We start from the raw sequence: 25206 nt of genomic DNA, 5'->3' as shown, positions 1-25206 counted from the left end.
AGAAGTTCATTTTCTTGTTTTTTAGCTCCACAAAATTGTCTCAGTTCTTTCTTCCACTTGTTTCCCAAGACCACTCGTCTCTTTCCCCGCTCAGACCTCCGCTCAAGTCATGCGAGTCGGCACTAGGCCGTGAGGAGAGGCTCCAGCAGCACAATGCTTTCTATCAGGAAATAATACCTATAAATCAGAAATGTTTTGCAGGCAGGATTAAACCGTTTGGGGGGTGTTGCCCGGGGGTGGAATCAGAATCAGAAAAGGTTTATTTCCATTGTCAATGAACAGAATTCACAAACAGAGGAACTTGTCTTTGTGATTCAACATAAAACAATGAACAATGTTAAAACAACATATGTAAGTCAAAAAGAAAAGCAAGATAAAAACTAGGCTAAGTTTACAGTTTAATTTACATATGTAGTGCAGAAAGTGACAGTGAGTGATTAAATGATGGTTAAAGTGACAGTGTTTAAGAAGTGTTCATGAGTCCAACGGCAGAGGGAAAGAAACTGTTCTTATGGAGGAGGTTCTGATGGACCGGAGCCTCCTGCCCGAGTGTCACCGGCCACTGGCACATGGAGTTGTGAGTTTGAATCAGTTTGCTGCATGTCCTCCCTTCTCTCTCCTCCCCATTCCACACTGAGCTGTCCTGCCTAATAAAACCTACGGGACAAAGAGAGAAGGACGTTTGACATGCAGAGTTTCTGTTGTTAAAACAGACGTTTCGACTCTCATCCAAGAGTCATTGTCAATGCCTATTGACAATGACTCTTGGATGAGAGTCGAAACGTCTAATTTTTCTAACTGAGTCCAGATGACTACAACTGAAGCTTTTTCTACAATGTATATCTAATGTTTAGAGTTTACCCTCTCCTAGACAGCATGGAGCAGTTTGAAGGCTTGACCCCGGCCCAGACAGTGGAGAGGGTCAGTACACAGTTGGGCTGTCCTCCTACCTCGGCGCAGGTGGCTGAGTTCCTGGACGAACAGGACCCTCTGAGACCACTTCGAGGAGAGTTCTTCCTGCCCAGAGTGTCCGACCTGCCGACCTGTAAGCCATGCACACCAACATCGAGATGAACTGCTGTATGAACATGTAACTACACATGACCCTTTGACCCTTTCCACCACCAACCAGCGCAAATGTACTGCTGTTTTTAATCATCATAATTGAAATGATGTCAGAAAATGTAGTACTAAACTGTATTATTCCATGTGTGCAGTGCCAAATGAGGACAATGTAAAAACCAAGCAAACTTTAGAGAGATATGTACGGCCACGTTGTGAGAAGAAAGTGTCAGCCCCAAACACAATTGTACAGTGATGTCAAACATTTGGCCCTCAAATGGCCCCTGGCTCCTGAGGAATTGGCTCAGATTATCCTGAGTAGATAAAAGCTAAATGCATCTTCTTTGAGTGGTTCCCTGTATTGACTATGTGTTTTATGACCGTGTGGCCCTCGCTCATCTAAACTGACACTTCTACTTAAACTCTTTGAATTTGGTGTGTGTAAACAGCTGATCTCTCTGTCGCCGACGGCTGCGCGGACTGCATTTACCTTGTGGGGAACTCGCTAGGACTGCAGCCCCGACTGACCCAACAGTACCTGAAGGAGGAGCTGGACAAATGGGCCAAGACGTAAGACTCCACACGGCTACCAGGCACTGACCAGCAGAGAGACCCTTACACACAGGCACTGACCAGCAGAGAGACCCTTACACACAGGCACTGACCAGCAGAGAGACCCTTACACACAGGCACTGACCAGCAGAGAGACCCTTACACACAGGCACTGACCAGCAGAGAGACCGTCACACAGGCACTGACCAGCAGAGAGACCCTTACACACAGGCACTGACCAGCAGAGAGACCCTTACACACAGGCACTGACCAGCAGAGAGACCCTTACACACAGGCACTGACCAGCAGAGAGACCCTTACACACAGGCACTGACCAGCAGAGAGACCCTTACACACAGGCACTGACCAGCAGAGAGACCCTTACACACAGGCACTGACCAGCAGAGAGACCCTTACACACAGGCACTGACCAGCAGAGAGACCCTTACACACAGGCACTGACCAGCAGAGAGACCGTCACACAGGCACTGACCAGCAGAGAGACCCTTACACACAGGCACTGACCAGCAGAGAGACCCTTACACACAGGCACTGACCAGCAGAGAGACCGTCACACAGGCACTGACCAGCAGAGAGACCCTTACACACAGGCACTGACCAGCAGAGAGACCCTTACACACAGGCACTGACCAGCAGAGAGACCGTCACACAGGCACTGACCAGCAGAGAGACCCTTACACACAGGCACTGACCAGCAGAGAGACCCTTACACACAGGCACTGACCAGCAGAGAGACCCTTACACACAGGCACTGACCAGCAGAGAGACCCTTACACACAGGCACTGACCAGCAGAGAGACCCTTACACACAGGCACTGACCAGCAGAGAGACCCTTACACACAGGCACTGACCAGCAGAGAGACCCTTACACACAGGCACTGACCAGCAGAGAGACCCTTACACACAGGCACTGACCAGCAGAGAGACCCTTACACACAGGCACTGACCAGCAGAGAGACCCTTACACACAGGCACTGACCAGCAGAGAGACCCTTACACACAGGCACTGACCAGCAGAGAGACCCTTACACACAGGCACTGACCAGCAGAGAGACCCTTACACACAGGCACTGACCAGCAGAGAGACCGTCACACAGGCACTGACCAGCAGAGAGACCCTTACACACAGGCACTGACCAGCAGAGAGACCCTTACACACAGGCACTGACCAGCAGAGAGACCGTCACACAGGCACTGACCAGCAGAGAAACCGTCACACACAGGCACTGACCAGCAGAGAGACCATTACACATAGGCACTGACCAGCAGAGAGACCATTACACACAGGCACTGACCAGCAGAGAGACCGTTACACAGGCACTGACCAGCAGAGAGACCGTTACACAGACACTGACCAGCAGAGAGACCCTTACACACAGGCACTGACCAGCAGAGAGACCGTCACACAGGCACTGACCAGCAGAGAGACCCTTACACACAGGCACTGACCAGCAGAGAGACCCTTACACACAGGCACTGACCAGCAGAGAGACCCTTACACACAGGCACTGACCAGCAGAGAGACCCTTACACACAGGCACTGACCAGCAGAGAGACCCTTACACACAGGCACTGACCAGCAGAGAGACCCTTACACACAGGCACTGACCAGCAGAGAGACCCTTACACACAGGCACTGACCAGCAGAGAGACCCTTACACACAGGCACTGACCAGCAGAGAGACCCTTACACACAGGCACTGACCAGCAGAGAGACCGTCACACAGGCACTGACCAGCAGAGAGACCCTTACACACAGGCACTGACCAGCAGAGAGACCCTTACACACAGGCACTGACCAGCAGAGAGACCGTCACACAGGCACTGACCAGCAGAGAGACCCTTACACACAGGCACTGACCAGCAGAGAGACCCTTACACACAGGCACTGACCAGCAGAGAGACCCTTACACACAGGCACTGACCAGCAGAGAGACCCTTACACACAGGCACTGACCAGCAGAGAGACCCTTACACACAGGCACTGACCAGCAGAGAGACCCTTACACACAGGCACTGACCAGCAGAGAGACCCTTACACACAGGCACTGACCAGCAGAGAGACCCTTACACACAGGCACTGACCAGCAGAGAGACCCTTACACACAGGCACTGACCAGCAGAGAGACCCTTACACACAGGCACTGACCAGCAGAGAGACCGTCACACAGGCACTGACCAGCAGAGAGACCCTTACACACAGGCACTGACCAGCAGAGAGACCCTTACACACAGGCACTGACCAGCAGAGAGACCGTCACACAGGCACTGACCAGCAGAGAGACCCTTACACACAGGCACTGACCAGCAGAGAGACCCTTACACACAGGCACTGACCAGCAGAGAGACCGTCACACAGGCACTGACCAGCAGAGAGACCGTCACACACAGGCACTGACCAGCAGAGAGACCATTACACATAGGCACTGACCAGCAGAGAGACCATTACACACAGGCACTGACCAGCAGAGAGACCGTTACACAGGCACTGACCAGCAGAGAGACCGTTACACAGACACTGACCAGCAGAGAGACCCTTACACACAGGCACTGACCAGCAGAGAGACCGTCACACAGGCACTGACCAGCAGAGAGACCCTTACACACAGGCACTGACCAGCAGAGAGACCCTTACACACAGGCACTGACCAGCAGAGAGACCCTTACACACAGGCACTGACCAGCAGAGAGACCCTTACACACAGGCACTGACCAGCAGAGAGACCCTTACACACAGGCACTGACCAGCAGAGAGACCCTTACACACAGGCACTGACCAGCAGAGAGACCCTTACACACAGGCACTGACCAGCAGAGAGACCCTTACACACAGGCACTGACCAGCAGAGAGACCCTTACACACAGGCACTGACCAGCAGAGAGACCCTTACACACAGGCACTGACCAGCAGAGAGACCGTCACACAGGCACTGACCAGCAGAGAGACCCTTACACACAGGCACTGACCAGCAGAGAGACCCTTACACACAGGCACTGACCAGCAGAGAGACCGTCACACAGGCACTGACCAGCAGAGAGACCCTTACACACAGGCACTGACCAGCAGAGAGACCCTTACACACAGGCACTGACCAGCAGAGAGACCCTTACACACAGGCACTGACCAGCAGAGAGACCCTTACACACAGGCACTGACCAGCAGAGAGACCCTTACACACAGGCACTGACCAGCAGAGAGACCCTTACACACAGGCACTGACCAGCAGAGAGACCCTTACACACAGGCACTGACCAGCAGAGAGACCCTTACACACAGGCACTGACCAGCAGAGAGACCCTTACACACAGGCACTGACCAGCAGAGAGACCCTTACACACAGGCACTGACCAGCAGAGAGACCGTCACACAGGCACTGACCAGCAGAGAGACCCTTACACACAGGCACTGACCAGCAGAGAGACCCTTACACACAGGCACTGACCAGCAGAGAGACCGTCACACAGGCACTGACCAGCAGAGAGACCCTTACACACAGGCACTGACCAGCAGAGAGACCCTTACACACAGGCACTGACCAGCAGAGAGACCGTCACACAGGCACTGACCAGCAGAGAGACCGTCACACACAGGCACTGACCAGCAGAGAGACCATTACACATAGGCACTGACCAGCAGAGAGACCATTACACACAGGCACTGACCAGCAGAGAGACCGTTACACAGGCACTGACCAGCAGAGAGACCGTTACACAGACACTGACCAGCAGAGAGACCGTCACATACAGGCACTGACCAGCAGAGAGACCCTTACACACAGGCACTGACCAGCAGAGAGACCGTCACACAGGCACTGACCAGCAGAGAGACCGTTACACAGGCACTGACCAGCAGAGAGACCCTTACACACAGGCACTGACCAGCAGAGAGACCCTTACACACAGGCACTGACCAGCAGAGAGACCGTCACACAGGCACTGACCAGCAGAGAGACCGTCACACACAGGCACTGACCAGCAGAGAGACCGTTACACACAGGCACTGACCAGCAGAGAGACCGTCACATACAGGCACTGACCAGCAGAGAGACCCTTACACACAGGCACTGACCAGCAGAGAGACGTCACATACAGGCACTGACCAGCAGAGAGACCCTTACACACAGGCACTGACCAGCAGAGAGACCGTCACACAGGCACTGACCAGCAGAGAGACCGTTACACAGGCACTGACCAGCAGAGAGACCCTTACACACAGGCACTGACCAGCAGAGAGACGTCACATACAGGCACTGACCAGCAGAGAGACCCTTACACACAGGCACTGACCAGCAGAGAGACCGTCACACAGGCACTGACCAGCAGAGAGACCGTTACACAGGCACTGACCAGCAGAGAGACCCTTACACACAGGCACTGACCAGCAGAGAGACCGTCACACAGGCACTGACCAGCAGAGAGACCCTTACACACAGGCACTGACCAGCAGAGAGACCCTTACACACAGGCACTGACCAGCAGAGAGACCGTTACACACAGGCACTGACCAGCAGAGAGACGTCACACACAGGCACTGACCAGCAGAGAGACGTCACATACAGGCACTGACCAGCAGCTTTCTTCTGCCGGTCAGGGGCGTGCACGGTCACACAGTCGGCCCGCGGCCCTGGGCTTGGGCGGAGGACGACCTGGAGCAGATGATGGCTGATCTCGTGGGTAAGAAAAGTGAAGCCTCATCGTCAGGTGAGACATAAATGTTTCGTGTGGTTTGGTTCTGCAGGAGCCAAACGGGAGGAAGTGGCCCTGATGAACGCTTTAACAGTGAACCTGCACCTGCTGCTGGTGAGCGACCCCTGACCCCTCCCACCGCCTTAGATCGCAGCAGTAGTAGTAGTAGTAGTAGTAGTAGTAGTAGTAGTAGTAGTAGTAGTAGTAGTAGTAGTAGTAGTGGTAGTGGTAGTAGTAGTAAACCTCCTTTTTTGGCCCGTCTGTGGTTGATTGCAAATGCTGCAGTCACAGAACAGGCGGGACGACGGAATAAGCGGGACGGCGGGACAAGCGGGACGACGGGAAAAGTGGGATGATGGAACAGGCGGGACGACGGAACAGGCGGGACGACGGAACAAGCGGGACGACACGACAGAATAAGCGGGTCGACGGAACAAGCGGGACGACGGAAGCGGGACAACGGAACAAGCGGGACGGCGGGACAAGCGGGACGACGGGAAAAGTGGGATGATGGAACAAGTGGGACGACGGAACAAACGGAACAAGCGGGACGACACGACAGAACAAGCGGGACGACGGGACAAACGTGTGACTGCAGTGTGACTCTGTGTGACTGCAGTGTGACTCTGTGTGACTGCAGTGTGACTCTGTGTGACTGCAGTGTGACTCTGTGTGACTGCAGTGTGACTCTATGTGACTCTGTGTGACTCTGTTTGACTGCAGTTTGACTCTGTGTGACTGCAGTGTGACTCTGTGTGACTGCAGTGTGACTCTGTGTGACTGCAGTGTGACTCTGTGTGACTGCAGTGTGACTCTGTGTGACTGCAGTGTGACTCTGTGTGACTGCAGTGTGACTCTATGTGACTCTGTGTGACTCTGTTTGACTGCAGTTTGACTCTGTGTGACTGCAGTGTGACTCTGTGTGACTGCAGTGTGACTCTATGTGACTCTGTGTGACTGCAGTGTGACTCTGTGTGACTGCAGTTTTACTCTGTGTGACTGCAGTGTGACTATGTGACTGTGTGACTGCAGTGTGACTCTGTGTGACTGCAGTGTGACCCTGTGACTGCAGTGTGACTCTATGTGACTGCAGTGTGACTCTATGTGACTGCAGTGTGACTCTGTGTGACTGCAGTGTGACTCTATGTGACTCTGTGTGACTGTGTGACTCTGTGTGACTGCAGTGTGACTCTGTGTGACTACAGTGTGACTCTATGTGACTGCAGTGTGACTCTGTGTGACTCTGTGTGACTGCAGTGTGACTCTGTGTGACTGCAGTTTGACTTTGTGACTGCAGTGTGACTCTGTGTGACTGCAGTGTGACTCTGTGTGACTGCAGTGTGACTCTATGTGACTCTGTGTGACTCTGTTTGACTGCAGTTTGACTCTGTGTGACTGCAGTGTGACTCTGTGTGACTGCAGTGTGACTCTGTGTGACTGCAGTGTGACTCTGTGTGACTGCAGTGTGACTCTGTGTGACTGCAGTGTGACTCTATGTGACTCTGTGTCACTCTGTTTGACTGCAGTTTGACTCTGTGTGACTGCAGTGTGACTCTGTGTGACTGCAGTGTGACTCTATGTGACTCTAGTGTGACTCTGTGTGACTGCAGTTTTACTCTGTGTGACTGCAGTGTGACTATGTGACTCTGTGTGACTGCAGTGTGACTCTGTGTGACTGCAGTGTGACTCTGTGACTGCAGTGTGACTATGTGACTGCAGTGTGACTCTGTGTGACTGCAGTGTGACTCTGTGTGACTGCAGTGTGACTCTGTGTGACTGCAGTGTGACTCTATGTGACTGCAGTGTGACTCTGTGTGACTCTATGTGACTCTGTGTGACTGCAGTGTGACTCTGTGTGACTACAGTGTGACTCTATGTGACTGCAGTGTGACTCTGTGTGACTCTGTGTGACTGCAGTTTGACTCTGTGACTGCAGTGTGACTCTGTGTGACTCTCTGTGACTGCAGTGTGACTCTCTGTGACTGCAGTGTGACTATGTGACTGCAGTGTGACTCTCTGTGACTGCAGTGTGACTATGTGACTGCAGTGTGACTCTGTGTGACTGCAGTGTGACTCTGTGTGACTGCAGTGTGACTCTGTGTGACTGCAGTGTGACTCTATGTGACTGCAGTGTGACTCTATGTGACTCTGTGTGACTCTGTGTGACTCTGTGTGACTGCAGTGTGACTCTGTGTGACTGCAGTGTGACTCTATGTGACTCTGTATGACTGCAGTGTGACTCTATGTGACTGCAGTGGGACTCTGTGACTGCAGTGTGACTCTATGTGACTGCAGTGTGACTCTGTGTGACTGCAGTGTGAATCTATGTGACTCTGTGTGACTGTGTGACTCTGTGTGACTGCAGTGTGACTCTGTGTGACTACAGTGTGACTCTATGTGACTGCAGTGTGACTCTGTGTGACTCTGTGTGACTGCAGTGTGACTCTGTGTGACTGCAGTTTGACTTTGTGACTGCAGTGTGACTGCAGTGTGACTCTGCGTGACTGCAGTGTGACTCTGTGTGACTGCAGTGTGACTCTATGTGACTGCAGTGTGACTCTGTGACTCTGTGTGACTCTGTGTGACTGCAGTGTGACTCTGTGTGACTGCAGTGTGACTCTATGTGACTGTGTGACTGCAGTGTGACTCTGTGTGACTGCAGTGGGACTCTGTGACTGCAGTGTGACTCTATGTGACTGCAGTGTGACTCTGTGTGACTGCAGTGTGAATCTATGTGACTCTGTGTGACTGTGTGACTCTGTGTGACTGCAGTGTGACTCTGTGTGACTACAGTGTGACTCTATGTGACTGCAGTGTGACTCTGTGTGACTGCAGTGTGACTCTGTGTGACTGCAGTTTGACTTTGTGACTGCAGTGTGACTCTGTGTGACTCTCTGTGACTGCAGTGTGACTCTGTGTGACTGCAGTGTGACTATGTGACTGCAGTGTGACTCTGTGTGACTGCAGTGTGACTCTATGTGACTGCAGTGTGACTCTATGTGACTGCAGTGTGACTCTCTGTGACTGCAGTGTGACTATGTGACTGCAGTGTGACTCTGTGTGACTGCAGTGTGACTCTGTGTGACTGCAGTGTGACTCTGTGTGACTGCAGTGTGACTCTATGTGACTGCAGTGTGACTCTATGTGACTCTGTGTGACTCTGTGTGACTCTGTGTGACTGCAGTGTGACTCTGTGTGACTGCAGTGTGACTCTATGTGACTCTGTATGACTGCAGTGTGACTCTATGTGACTGCAGTGGGACTCTGTGACTGCAGTGTGACTCTATGTGACTGCAGTGTGACTCTGTGTGACTGCAGTGTGAATCTATGTGACTCTGTGTGACTGTGTGACTCTGTGTGACTGCAGTGTGACTCTGTGTGACTACAGTGTGACTCTATGTGACTGCAGTGTGACTCTGTGTGACTCTGTGTGACTGCAGTGTGACTCTGTGTGACTGCAGTTTGACTTTGTGACTGCAGTGTGACTGCAGTGTGACTCTGCGTGACTGCAGTGTGACTCTGTGTGACTGCAGTGTGACTCTATGTGACTGCAGTGTGACTCTGTGACTCTGTGTGACTCTGTGTGACTGCAGTGTGACTCTGTGTGACTGCAGTTTGACTCTATGTGACTGTGTGACTGCAGTGTGACTCTGTGTGACTGCAGTGGGACTCTGTGACTGCAGTGTGACTCTATGTGACTGCAGTGTGACTCTGTGTGACTGCAGTGTGAATCTATGTGACTCTGTGTGACTGTGTGACTCTGTGTGACTGCAGTGTGACTCTGTGTGACTACAGTGTGACTCTATGTGACTGCAGTGTGACTCTGTGTGACTGCAGTGTGACTCTGTGTGACTGCAGTTTGACTTTGTGACTGCAGTGTGACTCTGTGTGACTCTCTGTGACTGCAGTGTGACTCTGTGTGACTGCAGTGTGACTATGTGACTGCAGTGTGACTCTGTGTGACTGCAGTGTGACTCTATGTGACTGCAGTGTGACTCTATGTGACTGCAGTGTGACTCTATTTGACTGCAGTGTGACTCTGTGTGACTACAGTGTGACTGTGACTGCAGTGTGACTCTGTGTGACTGCAGTGTTACTCTATGTGACTGCAGTGTGACTCTGTGTGACTGCAGTGTGACTCTATGTGACTCTCTGTGACTGCAGTGTGACTGCAGTGTGACTGCAGTGTGACTCTCTGTGACTCTCTGTGACTCTATGTGACTGCAGTGTGACTCTATGTGACTGCAGTGTGACTCTGTGTGACTGCAGTGTGACTCTATGTGACTGCAGTGTGACTCTGTGTGACTCTCTGTGACTGCAGTGTGACTCTCTGTGACTGCAGTGTGACTATGTGACTGCAGTGTGACTCTCTGTGACTGCAGTGTGACTATGTGACTGCAGTGTGACTCTGTGTGACTGCAGTGTGACTCTGTGTGACTGCAGTGTGACTCTGTGTGACTGCAGTGTGACTCTGTGTGACTGCAGTGTGACTCTGTGTGACTGCAGTGTGACTCTATGTGACTACAGTGTGACTCTATGTGACTCTGTGTGACTCTGTGTGACTGCAGTGTGACTGTGTGACTGCAGTGTGACTCTATGTGACTCTGTGTGACTGCAGTGTGACTCTGTGTGACTGCAGTGTGACTCTGTGACTGCAGTGTGACTGTGTGACTGCAGTGTGACTCTGTGTGACTGCAGTGTGACTCTGTGTGACTGCAGTGTGACTCTATGTGACTGCAGTGTGACTCTATGTGACTCTGTGTGACTCTGTGTGACTGCAGTGTGACTGTGTGACTGCAGTGTGACTCTATGTGACTCTGTGTGACTGCAGTGGGACTCTGTGACTGCAGTGTGACTCTATGTGACTGCAGTGTGACTGCAGTGTGAATCTATGTGACTGTGTGACTGTGTGACTCTGTGTGACTGCAGTGTGACTCTGTGTGACTACAGTGTGACTCTATGTGACTGCAGTGTGACTCTGTGTGACTCTGTGTGACTGCAGTGTGACTCTGTGTGACTCTCTGTGACTGCAGTGTGACTCTGTGTGACTGCAGTGTGACTATGTGACTGCAGTGTGACTGTGTGACTGCAGTGTGACTCTATGTGACTGCAGTGTGACTCTGTGTGACTGCAGTGTGACTCTATGTGACTGCAGTGTGACTCTGTGTGACTGCAATGTGACTCTATTTGACTGCAGTGTGACTCTGTGTGACTACAGTGTGACTCTATATGACTGCAGTGTGACTCTGTGTGACTGCAGAGTGACTCTGTGTGACTGCAGTGTGACTCTATGTGACTGCAGTGTGACTCTGTGTGACTGCAGTGTGACTCTGTGTGACTGCAGTGTGACTCTGTGTGACTGCAGTGTGACTCTATGTGACTCTCTGTGACTGCAGTGTGACTCTCTGTGACTCTGTGTGACTGCAGTGTGACTCTGTGACTCTCTGTGACTCTATGTGACTGCAGTGTGACTCTGTGTGACTGCAGTGTGACTCTATGTGACTGCAGTGTGACTCTGTGTGACTGCAGTGTGACTCTGTGTGACTGCAGTGTGACTCTATGTGACTCTGTGTGACTGCAGTGTGACTCTGTGTGACTCTGTTTGACTGCAGTGTGACTCTGTGTGACTGCAGTGTGACTCTGTGTGACTGCATTGTGACTGCAGTGTGACTCTGTGTGACTGCAGTGTGACTCTATGTGACTCTGTGTGACTGCAGTGTGACTCTGTGTGACTCTGTGTGACTGCAGTGTGACTCTGTGTGACTGCAGTGTGACTCTGTGTGACTGCAGTGTGACTCTGTGTGACTCTGTGTGACTGCAGTGTGACTCTGTGTGACTCTGTGTGACTCTGTGTGACTGCAGTGTGACTATGTGACTGCAGTGTGACTCTGTGTGACTGCAGTGTGACTCTGTGTGACTCTGTGTGACTGCAGTGTGACTCTGTGTGACTGCAGTGTGACTCTGTGTGACTGCAGTGTGACTCTGTGTGACTCTGTGTGACTGCAGTGTGACTCTGTGTGACTCTGTGTGACTCTGTGTGACTGCAGTGTGACTATGTGACTGCAGTGTGACTCTATGTGACTGCAGTGTGACTCTGTGTGACTGCAGTGTGACTCTGTGACTGCAGCCTCCTGAGTTTTACACTGATGAAAAATAATAGTTCAAAAAGTGAATAAAATAATGTGGGAGGGGCTGACCTCAGACTTGATGCTTTCTGCAGCTTTCCTTCTACAAACCCACGACATCTCGACACAAGATCCTCCTGGAGGCCAAAGCTTTTCCCTCTGATCACGTGAGTGTTCTGCCTATAATAAATGTTATATTATATTATGTCTTATTAAAATGTATCAAACCAACATTTAAACACATTGTAGTTAAAAGTGTCCCTTGTAAAACACAGGCTCAGGTGAGTTTATTACATTTTCGACAAAAGACTTGTTCATTCATGTTTTAGGTTTATGTTTTTGGAGCAATAACACCGTCAAGCTTTGTGCATGTCACATAAACAGCCAGAGTAAAAAGTACTTTGCATGTTGCTTATTTCCTGACGCTCTGTAATGTTCAGTGTAAAAAGACAGTGTTCAGCTGAAATGTGTGAGTCTGTAACCGCGGTGACCGGCCTGTGCTGTGTTCTGTCCGTCAGTACGCAGTGGAGTCTCAGATCCGTCTGCGAGGGCTGGACCCTGAGGAGAGCATGCTGCTGCTGCCCCCCAGGCCTGTATGTGCTCTGTATGTTCTCTGTATGTGCTCTGTATGTGCTCTGTATGTTCTCTGTATGTTCTCTGTATGTGCTCTGTATGTGCTCTGTATGTTCTCTGTGTGTTCTCTGTATGTTCTCTGTATGTGCTCTGTATGTGCTCTGTATGTTCTCTGTATGTTCTCTGTATGTTCTCTGTGTGTGCTCTGTATGTGCTCTGTATGTTCTCTGTGTGTTCTCTGTATGTTCTCTGTATGTGCTCTGTGTGTTCTCTGTATGTTCTCTGTATGTGCTCTGTGTGTTCTCTGTATGTTCTCTGTATGTGCTCTGTGTGTTCTCTGTATATTCTCTGTATGTGCTCTGTGTGTTCTCTGTATGTTCTCTGTATGTGCTCTGTGTGTTCTCTGTATGTTCTCTGTATGTGCTCTGTGTGTTCTCTGTATGTTCTCTGTATGTGCTCTGTGTGTTCTCTGTATGTTCTCTGTATGTGCTCTGTGTGTTCTCTGTATGTTCTCTGTATGTGCTCTGTGTGTTCTCTGTATGTTCTCTGTATGTGCTCTGTATGTTCTCTGTATGTGCTCTGTGTGTTCTCTGTATGTTCTCTGTATGTGCTCTGTGTGTTCTCTGTATGTTCTCTGTATGTGCTCTGTGTGTTCTCTGTATGTTCTCTGTATGTGCTCTGTGTGTTCTCTGTATGTTCTCTGTATGTGCTCTGTATGTTCTCTGTATGTGCTCTGTGTGTTCTCTGTATGTTCTCTGTATGTGCTCTGTGTGTTCTCTGTATGTTCTCTGTATGTGCTCTGTATGTGCTCTGTATGTTCTCTGTATGTGCTCTGTGTGTTCTTGGACATGTCCCGCACAGAGGAACGTGTGTGAGTGTGAGGTGTGCTCAGGGGGAGGAGACCCTGCGGACCGAGGACATCCTGGACGTGATAGAGAAGGAGGGACCGTCCATCGCCGTGGTGATGTTCAGCGGTGTCCAGTACTACACCGGGCAGCTCTTCAACATGGCTGCCATCACTGAGGCTGGGCACCGGAAGGTACAGGGCCCCTACGACTCCACCTGGCCCCTGGCTCCTGTCACAAACGTGTGTGTGTGCTGTTTGTGCTGGGCAGGGCTGTTACGTGGGCTTCGACTGCGCTCACGCGGCGGGGAACGCTCTGCTGCAGCTCCATGACTGGGACGTGGACTTCGCCTGCTGGTGCTCCTACAAGGTGTGACCTCACCTGACAGACCCCAGGGAGAGACCTCACCTGACAGACCCCAGGGAGAGACCTCACCTGACAGACCCCAGGGAGAGACCTCACCTGACAGACCCCAGGGAGAGACCTCACCTGACAGACCCCAGGGAGAGACCTCACCTGACAGACCCCAGGGAGAGCAGCGCTTCAGACGTATAGTTTGTGGAGGTGACTTAGGGGGAATTAGGTCTAAATGTAGTTAAAAACATATTGTATTAGTGATATAATCCATTCACCACGTAAAGGCTTGCCTGATCTGCCATTCCCAACACGTTTTGGCAAACTACTTATCAAAACTGAGTGAGGTTCTGGGGCTCGACCGCTGCGTTTCAATTTCTAGGGCGGAGTTTAGAGCAGAGACAGAACCAATCACATAAACCCAGAAGTGACGCAAAAAACGCGACACGCTTAACCGGATATTACGTGTATGTCAACAAGGCGTATTCCACGTTATCCGTCCTGAACGCAGAAAATGTCTCCTGAATCGCGATGACGCCCTTCGTATAACAACATCTAACGCACGTTCATCACGGCGAGTGGACTTTCCTGATCGTTCAAACCGAAGCGAGAGCAGAAGTAAACACTCCGTCACGAGCCGGGTCACGAGCCGGGTCACGAGTCCGGGTCACGGGCCGGGTCACGGGCCGGGTCACGAGCCGGGTCACGGGCTGGGTCACGGGCCGGGTCACGAGCCGGGTCACGGGCCGGGTCACGAGCCGGGTCACGGGCCGGGTCACGAGCCGGGTCACCATCTTGAATGTTTTGGATCTGGGGTGGAAAGCTACTTCCGTATCTCAGTGTGACGCGTTCAAACCTCCGCCTGGGATTGGACAGGTAAATGGAAGATCGACGACTTCATTGGCTCTGATTCGGGTTCCAGACCCTTACGCATTCGAACAGAATGTGGGCGGGGCTGGCGGGTCAGGCAACGTAAAGGCTGTTGCACACATTAAATGTTCTACTGAATGTCCTGTGTGAGTGTTTCTGTGTGCGGGTTCATTCATGGCCTTATGTGTAGTATATGAATTCTGGAGCTGGAGGTTTGGCTGCAGCGTTTGTCCACGAGAAGCACAAAGACACGGTCAGACCAGCGTGAGTCTCACCTCTGTCTCTCAAAGCTCTCTTCTTCTTCTCCAGGTGTGCTTAATGTGTCCTTTGTGTTCAGGCTGACGGGGTGGTGGGGTCATGACCTCAAGACACGCTTCCAGATGAACAACGGTACGATTGTGACCATCTCACAAAACAAAGCAGCGTGCGTTCTGATGTGGGACTGTGCGTTTCAGAGATGGAGCTGCAGCCTGGAGTGAGTGGATTCAGACTATCAAACCAACCCATTCTGCTGGTGTGCCCCCTGCAGGCCAGTTTGGAGGTACTGCACATCACAAAGCTACAGAACTGGGAGTATTTTAACCTCCAGTTTTTTCCCTGAGTGAAGGTGTTCCACAAAGCAGGCATGGCGGCCCTGAGGAGGAAGTCTGTGTTACTGACGGGGTATCTGGAGTACCTGATCCTACACTACTACAGCCCAGACCCGTCCCAGCCACAGAGGCCCTATGTGCACATCATCACGCCCTCTGACCCCGAGCAGAGGGGCTGTCAGCTCTCCCTCTGCTTCTCACTGCCCATACGCCGAGTGTTCCAGGAGCTGGAGAGGAGGGGCGTGGCTGTAAGTGTCACAGGGAACCCTATGTATATATGTATGTACTGTATGTATATATGTATGTGTTGTATGTATATATGTATGTGTCGTATTTATATATGTATGTATTGTATGTATATATGTATGTCTCGTATGTATATATGTATGTGTCGTATGTATATATGTATGTGTCGTATGTATATATGTATGTGTCGTATGTATATATGTATGTACTGTATGTATGCACGTATGTACTGTATGTATATATGTATGTACTATATGTATGTACTGTATGTATACATGTATGTACTGTATGTATGTATGTACGTATGTACTGTATGTACGTATGTACTGTATGTATGTGTATATGTATGTACTGTATGTATGCACATATGTACTGTATGTATGTGTCGTATGTACTGTATGTTTATATGTATGTACTGTATGTATACATGTATGTACTGTATGTATATATGTATGCACTGTATGTATACATGTATGTACTGTATGTATATATGTATGCACTGTATGTATATATGTATGTACTGGAAGTATATATGTATATACTGGATGTATATATGTATGTACTGGATGTATGCACTTATGTATGTACTATATGATAAGGCGCTGGTACAGCTGGCAGCCCGGTGTAAACGCTCTCTCTTCTTTCTCACACTTATTGTGCTTTATCTCCTATATTTTGTAAATATAGTTAGTATATTTTTTCTATTTTACTGTACGATAGGGACACGCGCTGGAATAGTTTTTTTTTTTTTTTAATTCAACTGTTTTTGACTTTTTTCGGCTGGATTTGAGCGTTTTTCGTTGCGTTCGTTGTGTTGTTGTGACGTGAGCTAGCTCCGAGCGAGCCCACCAGCCCCCCCCCCGCGCCCTCCGGCCGCGCTAAAGTACGGCGTGTCGTCGGTACACGTTTATATACACGTTTATATACACGTTTATATGAAAGAGGAACTTCACGAACGATCGGGACACGCACTGGAATTGCTTTAAATTAACTTGTTTTGACTTTATTCGGCTGGATTGAGTGTTTTCGTCGTGTCGTTGCGATGTGTCTTGGCTCTGAGTCCCCCGGCCCCGCCCCCCGGCTCCGGCCCCGCCCCCCGGCTCCGGCCCCGCCCCCCGGCTCCGGCCCCGCCCCCCGGCTCCGGCCCCGCCCCCCGGCCGGCGCCGTACCGCGTTTACACAAAGGAGGAACTGATGAAACTGCGGAGAACAGTCGTCTTACCCGGAGATCGTCACGTTATCCCGGCGGACATCCTAAGGAAAACGCAACGAGGCAGACGGGCTGGACGTAAACTCCGAGAGAAGAGAGGGACAAACAGGAAGTCGGTTCCCGCCGTAGTCATGGGTAACGTGAGGTCCCTTCAAAATAAAATGACGGAAATAGCGATCCTCATGCGGTCCCAGAGGATTTATAGGGACAGCAGCGTCTTGATTTTCACAGAGACCTGGTTAACAGCAGAAATGCCAGACTCTATTGTAGGTTTGGACAATTTCCATCTGCTGCGGGCGGACAGAACGAGAGAATGCGGGAAGAAAAGAGGTGGAGGTCTGGCGGTGTATGTGAACACGAGCTGGTCCAAACCCGAACACTGCACAGTGAGGGAGCAGCTATGTAACAGGGATATTGAACTATTGGCTATTGGCATGAGGCCATACTATCTGCCCCGGGAGTTCTCACATGTGATTTTGATCGCAGTCTATGTGGCCCCGTCTGCCAATGCTGAATATGCTTGTGAAGCACTGCTCTCCTGCACTTGTAGGCTGCAAACACAGCATCCACAGGCTCTCTTCCTCGTCTCTGGTGACTTTAACCACGCTTCTCCCTCTTCTGTTCTACCAACATACACCCAGTATGTTACCTGCCCCACCAGAGACAATAGAACATTGGACTTGTTTTTTGCCGACACCAAGGAGGCTTATTCCTCTTCCCCCCTCCCTCCCCTGGGCAGCTCGGACCACAACCTTGTACATCTGAGGCCTGTGTATGAACCCATCGTGCGCAGGCAGCCTGTGGTGTCCCGTGAGGTGAGGATGTGGTCTGCTGAGAGCGAGGAGGCTCTGAGGGACTGCTTCAGCACCACTGTCTGGACTGAGCTTTATGACCCACATGGGGAGGACATCAACACCATCACAGAGTGCATCAGGACTACATCAACTTCTGTTTTGAGAACATTGTTCCCTCCCGGACGGTGCAGTGTTTTCCAAACAACAAGCCATGGATTAACCGTGAACTGAAGGCTCTGCTGAAGGAGAAGAAGAGAGCCTTCAGGTCAGGGAACAAGGAGGAGCTGAGGACTGTGCAGAAGGAGCTGAGGAGGAAGATCAGGCAGGCTGAGGCCGGCTACAAGAGGAGGATGGAGGAGCAGCTGCAGCAAAAGAACATTCAGGGAGTGTGGAGGAGCCTGAAAACCATCTCGGGCTTCAAAATCCCCCCTGCCCAGACAGAGGGGGATCTACAGTGGGTGAATGATTTAAATGCTCACTTCTTGAGGTTTGATCGGTCACCCGCCCCTCCCCCTGCACAGCTGCATGCTCCCTCTTCCACAGCTGGACAATGCCCTACATCTGTTCCTCTTCGCTTATCTGCCCCGGACCATCGGCTCCCCACTTCGCCTGGACTCACCCATCCCCCCAGCACACAGTCCCCCTGCCAACCACTGACTGTCACAGCAGCACAGGTGAGGAGTGAGCTGAAGAGGATTAAAGTGAGGAAGGCAGCAGGACCTGATGGCATCAGCCCCAGGCTCCTTAAGTCCTGCAGATGAACTGTGTGGAGTTATGGAGCATGTCTTCAACATGAGCCTGAAGCTGAGGGTGGTACCACAGGTCTGGAAGACCTCCTGTCTGGTACCTGTGCCTAAGACACCGCACCCCAAAGACCTCAACAGCTTCAGGCCAGTGGCTCTCACGTCCCACCTGATGAAGACACTGGAGCGGCTGGTCCTGGACCACCTCCGCTCCACCGTGAGCTCAGCCATGGACCCGCTGCAGTTTGCATATCGGTCTGGCATCGGAGTGGAGGACGCCGTCATCTCCCTGCTGCACCGCTCTCTCTCTCACCTGGAAAAGCCTGGCAGCTCTGTGAGGATTCTGTTCTTCGATCTTTCCAGCGCCTTCAACACCATCCAGCCGCTGCTCCTGAGGGACAAGCTGGAGACGGCTGGTGTGGAGTATGACCTGGCAGAGTGGATCCTGGACTACCTCACAGACCGACCCCAGTTTGTGAGAGCCCGGAACTGTGTGTCTGACACTCGGACCTGCAGTGTGGGGGCGCCCCAGGGCACTGTCCTCGCGCCCTTTCTCTTCACCCTTTACACTGCAGACTTCAGACATGACACGGACAGCTGTGTCCTGCAGAAGTTCTCTGACGACTCTGCCATCATCGGACTCATCACGGACGACGATGACGCGGAGTACAGGGGACTGGAGCAGGACTTTGTGGACTGGTGTCAGCGGAACCACCTCCTCATCAACGCGGGGAAGACCAAGGAGATGGTGGTGGATTTCCGCAGACGCCACCCCACTGCCCCCTCACCAGTGAACATCCAGGGACGGGACATTGAGAGAGTGGACTCATACAAGTACCTGGGTGTTCATCTGAACCACAAACTGGACTGGACTCATAACACAGACGCACTGTACAGGAAGAGCCAGAGTCAGCTCTACCTCCTGAGGAGACTCAGGTCTTTTGGAGTGACAGGGCCACTCCTGAAGACCTTCTACGACTCTGTGGTGGCATCAGCTCCTGTAGGTGTGGCCTGCTGGAGCAGCAGCATCACAGAGAGGGAGAGGCTGGACAGAGTCATCAAGAAGTCCAGCTCCGTCCTGGGCTGTGCTCTGGACTCGGTGCAGGAGGTGGGGGACAGGAGGGTCCTGGCTAGATTCACATCTATGCTGGACCATGAGTGTCACTGTATGTATATATATGTACTGTATGTATATGTATGTACTGTATGTATATATGTATGTACTGTATGTATGCACTTATGTATGTACTGTATGTATATGTATGTGTCGTATGTAAATATGTATGTACTGTATGTATGCACGTATGTACTGTATGTATATATGTATGTACTGTATGTATGCACGTATGTACTATATGTATGTACTGTATGTATACATGTATGTACTGTATGTATACATGTATGTACTGTTTGTATGCACGTATGTACTGTATGTATATATGTATGTACTGTATGTATGCACGTATGTACTATATGTATACATGTACGTACTGTATGTATACATGTATGTACTGTATGTATATATGTATGTACTGTATGTATATATATGTACTGTATGTATACATGTATGTACTGTATGTATATATGTATGTACTGGATGTATATATGTATGTACTGTATGTATGCACGTATGTACTATATGTATATATGTATGTACTGGATGTATATATGTATGTACTGTATGTATGCACGTATGTACTATATGTATGTACTGTATGTATACATTTATGTACTGTATGTATGCACGTATGTACTAAATGTATGTATTGTATGTATACATGTATGTATACATGTATGTACTGTATGTATATATGTATGTACTGGATGTATACATGTATGTACTGTATGTATGCACGTATATACTATATGTATATATATATATATATATATATATATATATATATATATATATATGTATATATGTATGTATATGTATATATGTATGTGTCATATGTATATATGTATGTACTGTATGTATGCACATATGTACTGTATGTATGTGTCGTATGTACTGTATGTTTATATGTATGTACTGTATGTATATGTGTATGTACTATATGTATATATGTATGTACTGTATGTATATATGTATGTACTGTATGTATACATGTATGTACTGTATGTATATACGTATGTACTGTATGTATATATGTATGTACTGTATGTATGCATGTATGTACTGTATGTATGCATGTATGTACTATATGTATACATGTATGTACTGTATGTATACATGTATGTACTGTATGTATATACGTATGTACTGTATGTATACATGTATGTACTGTATGTATACATGTATGTACTGTATGTATACATGTATGTACTGTATGTATATACGTATGTACTGTATGTATACATGTATGTACTGTATGTATACATGTATGTACTGTATGTATATATGTACGTGTAGAAAGCAGTGAAAGATGTACTCTTGTGCTCTTCAGTGCGACATGCGGGAGCCCAGTGTGCTGCGAGTGGCTCCTGTTCCTCTGTACAACTCCTTCAGTGATGTGCACCGCTTCATCGAGACGCTGGGGGCCGCTCTGGGGGTCAGTGGGGGGCCGCTCTGAGGGCCGCTCTGAGGGCAGCTCTGAGGGCCAGCTCAGGTCGGGTTTTCTGGTTGAGCCACTGGAATAAGAGCTTTTGTGGCCTGAGAAATTTGAAAATGATAAATAGTGTTTGATTATCAAATACATTCAGTGTGAAATGGGGATGAGAGAGAAGGGCAGACATGCAGTACATTGTCAGAGTCATGACGCTGCAGCCGGCTGCACATGGAGCCTGGCATATGTGCAGTGACCAAACCACTTGACCACCGGGGGCAGCACCAAATACACTCAAACAAAGACCTGTTTGCTCAGGGGCCATGGTCCTTGGAGCCGTTACTGTTTACACTCTACACCATTACTTTGTATTCATGTACTTTCTATATTGAATGAACAAAGTGTTGAAAGCAAATGTCAATAAAGTTCCCACTGCAGAATGATATCTGTGTTCAGGCTCTGATTATCATGTCATGAGCTCAGACTTGGTCACAGACTCAGATAAAGTCTTACATGCAGGTTTGCCAGTAACTATCTTTATTTCAAAATAATTGTGACATACTCCAAAATCTAAAAAGTATTTTGTTCTAAAATAACACAAAACAAACGAAAACAAGACACATTTTGAAGAAGCACAGAATGAATCAAAGTGAGATGAGTCTTCAGACAATCCTCTGCCAGGTTTGGTGCAGTTTAGACCGGGGAAAGAAACCACTATTTTGTGCTAAACAAATATTGACAAAATATATAGTATTACACAGCAGTCCTCATCTCCAGCCCCTTTTGGTTTTTCCGTCCAGTTTGAGCAGAAGATCATGACCACAAGCTTTCTCTCAGCATTTCGATTTCAGCCATTTATTTCACAGCTTTTTGTCAAACCAAATACCGCCACCTTGTCTTGTAGTGTCAGTACGACCAGCAGATGGCGCCACACACCACCGATTGAACCATCTCAAAGCAGAAAAGACATGGTGAGGCCTAAAAGTCCTATAACCCTCATATTACCCACAAACACAGAACCAAACAAACCGCTTCATTGCACCCAATAGTTTATACTTTATTCATCCACAGACCTGCACATGAGGTCAGAGGTCAAACCGCCTGTCTGCCTTAGACACGCCCTTCACACATAACATAACTGCTTAAAAGTAAATATAAAAGTATTTCAAGTTCAGTTTTATTTCACTATCGATGTTGCTGTGAATCACTGCTGGGAATTTGTTTTGTTTTTTTAAATTAGGGTCGTCCTTTTGTGTCTTTGGGCGACAGCAAAACTACATTGGACAGTTGAAAAGTATTTCAGTATATTTCAGTATATGAGTGAAGCTTAACCGGGCTGACAGGGGGCGCTGGGGCGGAGCCTGGGCGGAGCTGGAGCTGCACCTTGGCACAGACTAACCCAAAGTGACAGAGGTCGTCGGGTCAGTTTGTCAGACTCCACACACCGCTATATTTGGATTGTTTATCCGTGTGACTGTCAGAGGGTGAGACAGGGGGAGGCAAGGGGGAGAGAGGAGGAGCAGGCAGGAGTGTCCCGGAGACACTGGAGAGGATAGAGTTGCATCTTCCTGTAACACAGCTGACCCCCTGGATGCGTTACCTTGTCATGTCACAACACGGATCAAAGCCCAGACGAGACTGAAATAACCTGACCTTGGACTGGGGGAGGTGTGAGGGAGGTGTGGGGGAGGTGTGGGGGAGGTGTGAGGGAGGTGTGGGGGAGGTGTGAGGGAGGTGTGAGGGAGGTGTGGGGGAGGTGTGAGGGAGGTGTGGGGGAGGTGTGAGGGAGGTGTGGGGGAGGTGTGGGGGAGGTGTGAGGGAGGTGTGGGGGAGGTGTGAGGGAGGTGTGGGGGAGGTGTGGGGGAGGTGTGAGGGAGGTGTGGGGGAGGTGTGAGGGAGGTGTGGGGGAGGTGTGGGGGAGGTGTGAGGGAGGTGTGAGGGAGGTGTGAGGGAGGTGTGGGGGAGGTGTGAGGGAGGTGTGGGGGAGGTGTGAGGGAGGTGTGGGGGAGGTGTGAGGGAGGTGTGGGGGAGGTGTGAGGGAGGTGTGGGGGAGGTGTGAGGGAGGTGTGAGGGAGGTGTGGGGGAGGTGTGGGGGAGGTGTGAGGGAGGTGTGGGGGAGGTGTGAGGGAGGTGTGAGGGAGGTGTGAGGGAGGTGTGAGGGAGGTGTGAGGGAGGTGTGAGGGAGGTGTGGGGGAGGTGTGAGGGAGGTGTGAGGGAGGTGTGAGGGAGGTGTGAGGGAGGTGTGAGGGAGGTGTGGGGGAGGTGTGAGGGAGGTGTGGGGGAGGTGTGAGGGAGGTGTGGGGGAGGTGTGGGGGAGGTGTGAGGGAGGTGTGAGGGGAGGTGTGGGGGAGGTGTGAGGGAGGTGTGGGGGAGGTGTGAGGGAGGTGTGGGGGAGGTGTGAGGGAGGTGTGGGGGAGGTGTGAGGGAGGTGTGGGGGAGGTGTGAGGGAGGTGTGAGGGAGGTGTGGGGGAGGTGTGGGGGAGGTGTGAGGGAGGTGTGGGGGAGGTGTGAGGGAGGTGTGAGGGAGGTGTGAGGGAGGTGTGAGGGAGGTGTGAGGGAGGTGTGAGGGAGGTGTGGGGGAGGTGTGAGGGAGGTGTGAGGGAGGTGTGAGGGAGGTGTGAGGGAGGTGTGAGGGAGGTGTGGGGGAGGTGTGAGGGAGGTGTGGGGGAGGTGTGAGGGAGGTGTGGGGGAGGTGTGGGGGAGGTGTGAGGGAGGTGTGAGGGGAGGTGTGGGGGAGGTGTGAGGGAGGTGTGGGGGAGGTGTGAGGGAGGTGTGGGGGAGGTGTGAGGGAGGTGTGGGGGAGGTGTGGGGGAGGTGTGGGGGAGGTGTGAGGGAGGTGTGAGGGAGGTGTGAGGGAGGTGTGAGGGAGGTGTGGGGGAGGTGTGAGGGAGGTGTGGGGGAGGTGTGAGGGAGGTGTGAGGGAGGTGTGGGGGAGGTGTGAGGGAGGTGTGGGGGAGGTGTGAGGGAGGTGTGGGGGAGGTGTGAGGGAGGTGTGAGGGAGGTGTGAGGGAGGTGTGGGGGAGGTGTGGGGGAGGTGTGAGGGAGGTGTGAGGGGAGGTGTGAGGGAGGTGTGAGGGAGGTGTGGGGGAGGTGTGAGGGAGGTGTGGGGGAGGTGTGAGGGAGGTGTGGGGGAGGTGTGAGGGAGGTGTGAGGGGAGGTGTGAGGGAGGTGTGAGGGAGGTGTGAGGGAGGTGTGGGGGAGGTGTGAGGGAGGTGTGAGGGGAGGTGTGAGGGAGGTGTGAGGGAGGTGTGGGGGAGGTGTGAGGGAGGTGTGGGGGAGGTGTGGGGGAGGTGTGAGGGGAGGTGTGAGGGAGGTGTGGGGGAGGTGTGGGGGAGGTGTGGGGGAGGTGTGGGGGAGGTGTGAGGGGAGGTGTGGGGGAGGTGTGAGGGAGGTGTGAGGGGAGGTGTGAGGGAGGTGTGAGGGAGGTGTGGGGGAGGTGTGAGGGAGGTGTGGGGGAGGTGTGGGGGAGGTGTGAGGGAGGTGTGAGGGAGGTGTGAGGGAGGTGTGGGGGAGGTGTGAGGGAGGTGTGGGGGAGGTGTGGGGGAGGTGTGGGGGAGGTGTGGGGGAGGTGTGAGGGGAGGTGTGGGGGAGGTGTGAGGGAGGTGTGAGGGGAGGTGTGGGGGAGGTGTGGGGGAGGTGTGAGGGAGGTGTGGGGGAGGTGTGAGGGAGGTGGGGGGGAGGTGTGGGGGAGGTGGGGGGTGGGGGGGAGGTGTGGGGGAGGTGTGGGGGAGGTGTGGGGGAGGTGTGAGGGAGGTGTGAGGGGAGGTGTGAGGGGAGGTGTGGGGGAGGTGTGAGGGGAGGTGTGAGGGAGGTGTGGGGGAGGTGTGAGGGAGGTGTGAGGGAGGTGTGGGGGAGGTGTGAGGGAGGTGTGGGGGAGGTGTGAGGGAGGTGTGAGGGAGGTGTGAGGGAGGTGTGGGGGAGGTGTGGGGGAGGTGTGAGGGAGGTGTGAGGGGAGGTGTGAGGGAGGTGTGAGGGAGGTGTGGGGGAGG

General features: G+C 51.5%; 1 protein-coding gene across 1 annotated transcript; it reads left to right on the top strand.

Moving 5' to 3' along the window:
* Positions 1 to 858: 858 nt before the first annotated feature.
* Positions 859 to 21271, top strand: kynu (kynureninase). The gene is made up of 13 exons (XM_072448630.1): positions 859 to 1045; positions 1512 to 1632; positions 6228 to 6310; positions 6375 to 6436; positions 12543 to 12614; positions 12966 to 13040; positions 13913 to 14059; positions 14136 to 14234; positions 15280 to 15353; positions 15427 to 15479; positions 15545 to 15630; positions 15697 to 15927; positions 21119 to 21271. The coding sequence occupies exons 1-13, from the start codon at positions 877 to 879 to the stop codon at positions 21242 to 21244; spliced, it is 1398 nt and encodes a 465-aa protein (XP_072304731.1). The 5' UTR covers positions 859 to 876; the 3' UTR covers positions 21245 to 21271.
* The last annotated feature ends 3935 nt before the right edge of the window (positions 21272 to 25206 follow it).

Source organism: Eucyclogobius newberryi, unplaced genomic scaffold (assembly GCF_026437365.1).
Source record: "Eucyclogobius newberryi isolate DKJ021-1_F unplaced genomic scaffold, fEucNew1.0.hap1 SCAF_1, whole genome shotgun sequence".
Taxonomy (NCBI): Eukaryota; Metazoa; Chordata; class Actinopteri; order Gobiiformes; family Gobiidae; genus Eucyclogobius; species Eucyclogobius newberryi.
This window is presented reverse-complemented; position numbering and strand designations above follow the sequence as displayed.